Consider the following 10892-nt stretch of genomic DNA (forward strand, 5'->3'; position numbering starts at 1 on the left):
CTACAAAGTTTGTTCAAATGAATGACCTTCACCCATATTCAAGGTCACAGGGGTCAAATGTGTTAAAAACTTAAACAACTTCTTCTGAATAACCAAAATGCCCAGGGTGATGATATTTAGTCAGTAGCATGCTGAGATGAAGTGCTACCAAGTTTGTTCAAATGTATGAACTTGAATCATATTCAACTGGATGTTGATATTTATCATTTATCATGCTGAGATGAAGGGCTACATAGTTTGTTCAAATGAATGACCTTCACCCATATGCAAGGTCACAGGGGTCAAATTTGTTTAAAATCTTTAAACGACCTCTTCTGAATAACCATGGGTCCCAGGATGTTGATACTTTGCAAGTTGCATCCTGAGATGAAAGGCTATAAAATTTGTTCGACTTTCAATCACAGGGATGAAATGTTTAAAAAAAAATTACAGGGTCTTTTGAATGAATTTTAATCATAAATACTGATGTTTTGCCTGTAGCTTTATTTTAGATCACTTTTAAGGTTACAAGTGTGAGATTTATACCAGGTGAGCGATGCAGGCCCATTGGGTCTCTTGTTTTCAGTGTTGAGTAATAAAAAATGCCAATTAAGCAATATAAATAGATGTTCTTTATTCTTCAATCAAACCCTCCCGACACATAACCCTAAAAACCCTCCCCTCATTCCCATAGTCTTCATTGTCACTGAATTCACCTGGTAGGAATTTACAACTGCAGACGACTTTGTTATATTTAGATAAAAATAGTCACGTGACCCCCCTGACGATCAGCTGGCGATTTTGGGGCGACTTAGGGTTCATTACCTGATATCTCCGGTGTACAGGACAGCTAAGTCTTACAATTTTGCCTATATGGTTAAAAATACAGCTTCTTTGGATTGTGTGTGAAAAAAATACAATAATTTGCATGACATCGCACAATACATGCGCTTTGGCGAGAATTGGTCAGCAACAAGTACTGGTGATACGGCAGACCAAACAACATAAAATAGTAACCTACAGCGAAGGAAACTTAGGACTTATAAAAATGCATTAGTTAACTTACTTAAATCCCCAGCCCTTGTTTGTATCTGCCATGTTGACTGTCTGTGTCAATTCTGATGCACTTTCACGTTTTAACAGCGTGACCCAGAGTACAAGATTTCCGAAAATGGGTGTTCAGAAGTTGGGGTGGTTAATTTACGGGAGTAAACTACGATTTTGAGAATAAAAATGTACTCGCTCAATGATTTATTTTTGGGCCAGTAACTATCCATCTTTTGACAATTTCTAGTCGCCCAATCAAGGTTTTGGTCGCAAAAGGCGACCAGGCGACCGGCTGTGTCCTACGCTGTGGCTGGACAGATCTTATCAAATTTTATGTGAAGGTTGCTCTTGGTCCTTGATTGTGCATGTTTCATTTTAATTTGTGGCTATTTGGAATATGAGAGGGCCCACACTGTTGAAGTTTCTAATAGCTATTAGAAAGTAAATTACATAGATTTTTGTCAAATCTCATAAGTTAATAGGTTCTATATGTTCCCTGAATTTGAAAATGTCCCATTTTGAGTTTCAAGCAACTTGATCAGAGTGAAAATGTGACTGCCAGAAATCAGAAAACTCAAGCTACACATTAATTACTATACAGTGTAGAAATGCTTGTGAATAGGGAAAACAACAACCTCAATTTGGAAGTACAACATCAAGCACAGCTTTATTAAATTTTTGCTCAAATTTACCACAAGATGCATTAAGTGATGACACGAGATAATAGAAAAGATTAGAATTAGAAAGGTCTAGTTAAGATCTTACAAATGGTGGGCGCCCAGGTCCCTCTGGGATCTCTTGTTTCTGTATGTGCTGGTTTAAATCTGTTTTACTGTAAATATGATTGTAGAGTAGGATAAATATTGTATTATCCAGTTAAGATATTAAGATTAATAATTGTCCAGTTTTGATGTGAATATTTTTTCATGATTCACTTTAGAGTCCATATGCTTTTGTCGTCTCAAAAACAGTCCATGTCAGCAGGAAGGTAGTAGTTAATCAAGTGACTGGAGCGTTAGAAACACATGCTGCAACTCATGAAATAACTTTGTATTTTGCAGCACACATTGAAGAAGGCCCTCAGCCGAGAGGATTGAACTACCTTAGTGGTAATGAGATGAGTATCTTTAGGGGTGAGCCTCCACCCCCGGGTACCGACCTAGAGATGTTACTGACAGCCCCGCCCCCACCTCCTCCGCCTGATGACCAGAGACAAGGGTACGGAAGTCTGAGTGAAGATGAAGAGGAGGAGCGGGACCAGGGCAGACATGAAGTTCAGAATGGTGACAGCGACATGGATGTTGACAGTAATGAGGCACTGCCATCAACTGTACAAACTTACAGTCCTCAATCAGACGGGGCCATTACATTTAGTCAGTCTAACCGACTGGGGGACCAGACGTACGCTACAAACATGGACCATGTCAGTAATATTATCACCCGGGGGCCTCAGATCTTCTCCTCAGACCCTGTTGTTCCTCCTTCACAGGGAATGGGGGATGGCTACTACACAGGGGCCATGGCAGACATGGTGGATAGCAGTGGATCGTTCGCGGCAGCCTCCAGCACCCAGGACTTTGTGGAGGGGGCAGGGGAGGTCCTGTCCACCAGTCACCCATCCTCTCCCTACCCCCATGACAAAGAAAAGAAGAAAAAGAAGAAAGACAAGGTAACAGCTGTTCCTGTCTTTCATTAATAGGTTTTGTTGAGATATGTTTCTGAATACTCAACATTGTTTAGAACGCAGTTTTGATTTGCTTTTAGTGTATAAAAAATGAAATAAGTATAACTGCAGTGGCTATAATTTCAATTCAATGTCATGAAATTGGAGCATTTCCATTTTGATAGAAACTAAAGTGAGTGAAATTAATATTTGACATAATAAACAACAGATGATTTCCAAAGGGGAAAAAAAATAACAAATAGAACAAATGTCACTCAAATTCAAATAATCATTGACTTTTGCTCTTGAAGAAGGTGAAGAGGCCAAAATATTGGGACTTAGTGACATTTGTTCTATATTTAGGTAAAAAGTCAAGGTCAAAGGTCAAGGTCATTAGGTTCAAAGGTCAAGGTCAAATTTTACATCTTTTCACTGATGAACATTTTGTTATGACATTATGAAGCAAAGTTGATCAGAATTAAACAAGGAGTCAACTGACCTAAGGTCAAGGTCATCGGGTCAGGGGTCAAGGTCAAATTTTGTAGCTTTTCACTGGTGAACATTTCGCTATGACATTATGAAGCAAAGTTGTTCGGAATTAAACAAAGAGACACACTGAGGTAAAAAAGTCAAGGTAAAGGTCATTAGGTTCAAAAGTCAAGGTCAAATTTTACATCTTTTCACTGATGAACATTTTGTTATGACATAATGAAGCAAAGTTGATCAGAATTAAACAAGGAGTCAACTGACCAAAGGTCAAGGTCATTGGGTCAAAGGTCAAGGTTAAATTTTGTATCTTTTCACTGGTGAACATTTCGCTATGACACTTTGAAGCAATGTTGCTCAGAATTAAACAAGGAGTCAATTGACCAAAGGTCAAGGTCACTGGGTCAAAGGTGAAGGTTAAATTTTGTACCTTTTCCCTGATGAACATTTTGTTATGACATTATGAAGCAATGTTGTTCAGAACTTAACACAGAGTCAACTGACCTTAGGTCCAGGTTACGGGGTCCAAAGGGTCAAGGTCAAGTTTTGTATTTTTCACTGATGAACATTTTGTTATGATATTATGAAGCAAAGTTGGTCTGAATTAAAGAATAAGTCAACTGACCAAAGATCAGGGTCACTGGGTTAATGGTCAAGGTCATTTGGGTCCAAAGGTCAAAGACAAAGTGGATCTCTGACTTTGACCCTGGCTCTTGATGGAGGAGGTATATAAGGTGAAATAAAACAAATCAAAGCTAACAAATGAGTGTTGCACTGGTATTTACATTTCTGTTAGCCCAGCAAATATGGAGGTGGAAGGAAACTAGACTCACATCATAGTACATGTAAAATGTATATTTTGCTTCCTTGCGATTCTTTTTGAAGTCCAAATGTCAGACTTCAAGCTCAGCTATATGGGCAGATCGCTTCTTGATGATTATGGGGGATATATTGATATAAGACGGGGCCCTTACTGACCTGTCAGTGTTCTAGTTCATACTATTTGATATTAAAAGTGCTGTTTGTGAGAGAACTATATTACTTGTGAGAGAACTATATTATCTGTTGGTGAACTTTATTATCTGTGAGAGAACTAAATTATCTGTGGGTGAACTTTATTATCTGTGAGTGAACTATATTATTTGTGAGAGAACTATATTATTTGTGAGAAAACCACATTATCTGTGAGTTAACTATATTATCTGTGAGTTAACTATATTATTTGTGAGAAAACTGTTATTTGTGAGAACTATATTATTTGTGAGTGAAGTATATTATTTGATGTAAATTGCTGTTTGTGAGTGAACTATATTATTTGATGTAAACTGCTGTTTGTGAGTGAACTATATTATTTGTGAGAGAACCACATTATCTGTGAGTTAACTATATTATCTGTGAGTTAACTATATTATCTGTGAGTGAACTATATTATCTGTGAGCGAACTATACTATCTGTGAGTGAACTATATTATCTGTGAGTGAACTATAGTATCTGTGAGTGAACTATATTATCTGTGAGTGAACTATAGTATCTGTGAGTGAACTATAGTATCTGAGTGAACTATAGTATCTGTGAGTGAACTATAGTATCAGTGAGTGAACTATATTATCTGTGAGTGAACTATAGTATCTGTGAGTGAACTATATTATCTGTGAGTGAACTATAGTATCTGTGAGTGAACTATATTATCTGTGAGTGAACTATATTATCTGTGAGTGAACTATATATATTATCTGTGAGTGAACTATATAATTTGATGTTGTAGACAATGAGCAGTACAAGTCTGACGCTCAAGAAGAAGAACGTATCGTCCATGGTTCTGAAGTGGCAGAAGGTGAAGAAGGAGGTGGAGATTGAGGAGCGTAACCGTGAGGAACGAGAGAACGCCATTCGACAGCAGCTGGAGGAACTCAAACAGGAGTACAGCTGAGTTGTCTCCCTTACCATATTGTACGTAGTTTCATTATATTCTAAAAAAACACATTTTGATAATTCGAAACAATCACACGATGAGTTGTTGAATTCAGTTTTAAAGCAATGTTTGGGTCACATTCTGCCATCTTTGTTGTGCAGAATAATTTTTCAACGTTACAAGTCTAAAACTTGATAATTTCGGTAATTGTATAAACAACCTGCAAAAATGCTTAATTGAAACTGAATATTTTTGAGATAATTCTAAGTTCACCTTGCCAAAGTACAGGCAAAGGGATTTTAACCTAAGTTGGTCTGGAGCATCCTTGAGTCAGTGGATCCCAACATTGTAAAATAAGACAGTATATATGGCCCCACTGGGACGAGACGGGCCATTCAGTATTGGTAAATAGGTTGTGACACCATGCTTTGGCCTATGAGTCTTTAATATTGTATAAGTGGTGACTTGACATTGTATAAGTGGTGACTTGACATTGTATAATAGGTGACTTGACATTGTATTAGTGGTGACTTGACATTGTATAAGTGGTGACTTGACATTGTATAAGTGGTGTCTTGACATTGTATAAGTGGTGACTTGACATTGTATTAGTGGAGACTACCTTGTATTAGTGGTGATTTGGCATTGTATTAGTGGAGACTACCTTGTATTAGTGGAGACTTGACATTGATTTAGTGGAGACTACCTTGTTGGATTTGTGGTGACTTGACATTGATTTAGTGGAGACTACCTTGTAAGATTAGTGGTGACTTGACATTGATTTAGTGAAGACTACCTTGTATTTGTGGTGACTTGACATTGATTTAGTGGAGACTACCTTGTATAAGTGGAGACTACCTTGTATTAGTGGTGATTTGGCATTGTATTAGTGGAGAGTACCTTGTATTAGTGGTGACTTGACATTGATTTGGTGGAGACTACCTTGTAAGATTAGTGGTGACTTGACATTGATTTAGTGAAGACTACCTTGCATTTGTGGTGACTTGACATTGATTTAGTGGAGACTACCTTGTATAAGTGGTGACTTGACATTGATTTAGTGGAGACTACCTTTTATTAGTGGAGACTACCTTGTACTAGTGGAGACTTGACATTGATTTAGTGGAGACTTGACATTGATTAAGTGGAGACTACCTTTTATAAGTGGAGACTTGACATTGATTTATTGGAGACTTGTCATTGATTTAGTGAAGACTACCTTGTATTAGTTGAGACTTGACATTGATTTAGTGGAGACAACCTTGTATAAGTGGAGACTTGACATTGATTTAGTGGTGACTACCTTGTATTAGTGGTGACTTGACATTGATTTAGTGGATACTACCTTGTATTAGTGGAGACTACCTTGTATTAGTGGAGACTGGACATTGATTTAGTGGAGACAACCTTGTATTAGTGGTGACTTGACATTGATTTAGTGGTGACTTGACATTGATTTAGGCGAGACTACCTTGTATTAGTGGTGATTTGACATTGATTTAGTGGTGATTTGACATTGATTTAGTGGTGACTTGACATTGATTTAGTGGAGACTACCTTCTATTAGTGGAGACTACCTTGTATCAGTGGAGACTACCTTGTATTAGCGGTAACTTGACATTGATTTAGTGGATACTACCTTGTATTAGTGGAGACTGGACGTCTTTAATATTGTATAAGTGGTGACTTGACATTGTATCAGTGGAGACTACATTGTATAAGTGGGGACTACCTTGTATCAGTGGAGACTGGACATTGATTTTGTGGAGACTACCTTGTATTAGGGGTGACTTGACATTGATTTAGGCGAGACTACATTGTATTAGTGGAGACTACATTGTATAAGTGGAGACTACCTTGTATTAGTTGAGACTTGACATTGATTTAGTTGAGACTACCTTGTATTAGTGGTAACTTGACATTGATTTAGTGGAGATTACCTTGTATTAGTGGAGACTGGACAGTGATTTAGTGGAGACAACCTTGTATTAGTGGAGACTACCTTTTATTAGTGGAGACTTGACATTGATTCAGTGGTGACTACCTTGTATAAGTGGAGACAACCTTGTATTAGTGGTGACTTGACTTTGTATAAGTGGAGACTACCTTGTATTAGTGGCGACTTGACATTGATTTAGTGGTGATCTGACATTGATTTAGTGGTGATCTGACATTGATTTAGTGGTGACTTGACATAGATTTAGGCGAGACTACCTTGTATTAGTGGATACTTTACATTGTATAAGTGGAGACTACCTTGTATTAGTTGAGACTTAACATTGATTTAGTGGAGACAACCTTGTATTAGTGGTGACTTGACTTTGTATAAGTGGAGACTACCTTGTATTAGAGGTGACTTGACATTGTATAGTGGTGATTTGGCATTGTATGGTGACGGGACTTTGTATAAGTGGAGACTACCTTGTATCAGTGGAGACTACCTTGTATTAGCTGAGACTTAACATTGATTAAGTGGAGACTACCTGGTATAGTGGAGACTACCTTGTATTAGTGGTGACTTGACATTGTATTAGTGGAGACTACATTGTATAAGTGGAGACTACCTTGTATCAGTGGAGACTGGACATTGATTTTGTGGAGACTACCTTGTATTAGTGGAGACTACCTTGTATTAGTGGTGACTTGACATTGTATTAGTGGAGACTACCTTGTATTAGTGGAGACTACCTTCTATTAGTGGAGACTACCTTGTATTAGTGGTGACTTGACATTGTATTAGTGGAGACTACCTTGTATTAGTGGAGACTTGACATTGATTGAGTGGAGACTACCTTGTATTAGTGGATACTTTACATTGTATAAGTGGAGACTACCTTGTATTAGTGGTGACTTGACATTGATTTAGTGGAGACTACCTTGTATTAGTGGAGACTTGACATTGATTTAGTGGAGACTACCTTGTATTAGTGGAGACTTGACATTGATTTAGTTGAGACTACCTTGTATTAGTGGAGACTTCCTTGTATAAGTAGTCTGTGGAGACTACCTTGTATTAGTGGAGACTACCTTGTATTAGCGGAGACTTAACATTGATTAAGTGGAGACTACCTTGTATTAATGGTGACTTGACATTGATTTAGTGGTGACTTGACATTGATTTAGTTGAGACTACCTTGTATTAGTGGTGACTTGACATTGTATTAGTGGAGACTACCTTTTATTAGTGGAGACTTGACATTGATTTTGTGGAGACTACCTTGTATTAGTAGAGACTTGACATTGATTTAGTCGAGACTACCTTGTATTAGTGGAGACTACCTTGTATTAGTGGAGACTACATTGTATTAGTGGAGACTACCTTGTATAAGTGGAGACTACCTTGTATAAGTGGAAACTACCTTGTATAAGTGGAGACTACCTTGTATTAGTGGAGACTACCTTGTATTAGCGGACACTACCTTGTTTTAGCGGAGACTACCTTGTATTAGTGATGACTTGACAATTAGTGGAGACTACCCTGTATTAGTGGAGACCTCACATTGTATTAGTGATGACTTGACATTGTATTAGTGGTGACTTGACATTGATTTAGTGGAGACTACCTTGTATTAGTGGTGACTTGACATTGTATTAGTTGAGATTACCTTGTATAAGTGGTGACTTGACATTGTATTAGTGGAGACTACCTTGTATTTGTGGAGACTACCTTGTATTAGTGGCGACTTGACATTGATTTAGTGGAGACTACCTTTTATTAGTGGTGACTTGACATTGATTTAGTGGAGATTTCCTTGTATTAGTGGAGACTACCTTGTATGAGTGGAGACTACCTTGTATTAGTGGAGACTGGACATTGATTTAGTGGAGACTACCTTGTATTAGTGGTGATTTGGCATTGTATTAGTGGAGACTACCTTGTATTAGTGGTGTCTTGACATTGATTTAGTGGAGACTACCTTGTATTAGTGGTGACTACCTTGTATTAGTGGAGACTTGACATTGTATTAGTGGGGACTACCTTGTATTAGTGGAGACTACCTTGTATTAGTGGAGACTGGACATTGATTTAGTGGAGACTACCTTGTATAAGTGGTGACTTGACATTGATTTAGTGGAGACTACCTTGTATTAGTGAGACTACCTTGTATTAGTGGTGATTTGGCATTGTATTAGTGGAGACTACCTTGTATTAGTGGAGACTACCTTGTATTAGTGGAGACTACCTTGTATTAGTGGTGACTTGACATTGATTTATTGGAGACTACCCTGTATTGGTGGGGACTTGACATTGTATTAGTGATGACTTGACATTGTATTAGTGGTGACTTGACATTGTATTAGTGGTGACTTGACATTGTAAAATGATTACCTTTTTTACATATTGATGTTTGTTTTACTTACCCCTAGGTACGGTACATCGTGGAACGAAAATAGTGTCAAAAGACAATCAGATATCCTGAGAGAAAATCAAGGCACTCTCAATGTTGTTAGAAAACTTCATAATCATTGGTAGAAATGAACAGATTATTTTCCTGGCATGTTTACAATGCCAGACTGATCTGATCGCGAAGGAACTGTTGAGGAAAGTTTTTATCTGTTGTAATATTACTTAGTCTTCTCAAAGGAGGATAGAGACGTTTATTTGTGTATGTGTGGTTAAAGGATTGGAGACTGAAGATACAGTTTCATCAGATACAGAATTGTGTAGATGATAGAGGTGCATTCCGGTGGAACACATTTTCTGTAGTGGAATGCATGGAGACTACCTGTGGATTGAGATACATGCAGTTATAAGGATATGAAGGACACTTGTCTTGTGCAATTAAAAGATGTATAACATTTGATCATCACATCACTGCCTGGCAAAGGAAACACATATTATGTGATTGTTATCATTGTGAACTACATTAAGTCTAACAGAGAAAGTATTGGAAATATAATTGAATGCATTTGACTTAAGTATGAAATATAAGAATTGTAAAATAATTATATTTGTACATATAATTTCATATGTAAAACTAATTTTATCAGACTGATGTGATCATTTTGTCTACAATTTGAGAGGTATCAAGTTGGTGTGATCTACATTTCATCCTACTTTACACATGCTTGTGTTTAAAAAAACATTTGATTTAACGTGAACTGGTAATTGATTCATTCTTGTCATTAATTATTTAACCAAGTACAAATGAACATATGTAAAGGGTGTTTACATACATGTAAGGGTGGAAAGCCTTATATACGATGTAGTACAACCCTTAACTCATTCAACCTTGAAGACACATTTGAACAGTACAAAAGTTGGAAATAGATTGTTATATGGATCTGTAGATTTAGTTACTGGTTAGTGGTGTGGGTGTGTTTACACCAGCATCAAACACAACAATGATAAAGGCTCTGTTTACCTTGTCATACTGTCAATAAAATAATGTCAAACAGTCTCTTGTCATGTTTTTCCTCCACAAGTACTGGAATGGATTGGTCCCAGTCTTCCCCACAAGGTAAAGTGTGGCACCACGTTCTTCTATATACAGACCTCGAATAGTTAATTTCTGTTGAACAAAGACAAGTATAGGATACAGGCCTTTTGGAAATTTTGAACGTTTTGAAATTTTCTCAGTAATGATGCAGAAACGTATTTACATACCTAACAAATCTGACCATTTGCAGGGTTGCTAATTTTACTGCTTAATTTTCAAGAGGTCTGGTAATCAAATCCCTGCGGCAACAGAGATGTTTTAGTGAATAAAAATGTCAGTATATTTCTTCCCAATCGCTGTTTGCAACAGTAAATGGGCAAGCATCTTCAGTCAGAAAAACGTCAAACAAGTTGGAAATTTGAA

General features: G+C 37.3%; 1 protein-coding gene and 1 long non-coding RNA gene across 3 annotated transcripts in view; one reads left to right on the forward strand and one right to left on the reverse strand.

Moving 5' to 3' along the window:
- LOC110464840 (formin-binding protein 4-like) overlaps positions 1-10488 on the forward strand; it is a 57875-nt gene extending 47387 nt beyond the window's left edge. The window contains exons 16-18 of the mRNA XM_021520289.1: positions 2088-2695; positions 4942-5126; positions 9457-10488. Coding sequence (XP_021375964.1) covers positions 2088-2695; positions 4942-5106 — 773 coding nt within the window. The 3' untranslated portion in view covers positions 5107-5126; positions 9457-10488. The remainder of the gene's footprint in view (positions 1-2087; positions 2696-4941; positions 5127-9456) is intronic.
- LOC110464841 lies at positions 5133-9450 on the reverse strand. 2 transcript variants are annotated; one of them, XR_002464551.1, is made up of 4 exons: positions 8922-9450; positions 7591-8487; positions 6118-6645; positions 5133-5794 (listed from the first exon to the last, which is right to left on the reverse strand). It is a non-coding gene; the product is annotated as an uncharacterized LOC110464841 (long non-coding RNA). The 2 variants fall into 2 exon arrangements; XR_002464550.1 differs by lacking the exon at positions 5133-5794 and having other exon boundaries at positions 5944-6645.
- Positions 10489-10892: the final 404 nt, after the last annotated feature.

Source organism: Mizuhopecten yessoensis, unplaced genomic scaffold (genome assembly GCF_002113885.1).
Source record: "Mizuhopecten yessoensis strain PY_sf001 unplaced genomic scaffold, ASM211388v2 scaffold11037, whole genome shotgun sequence".
Taxonomy (NCBI): Eukaryota; Metazoa; Mollusca; class Bivalvia; order Pectinida; family Pectinidae; genus Mizuhopecten; species Mizuhopecten yessoensis.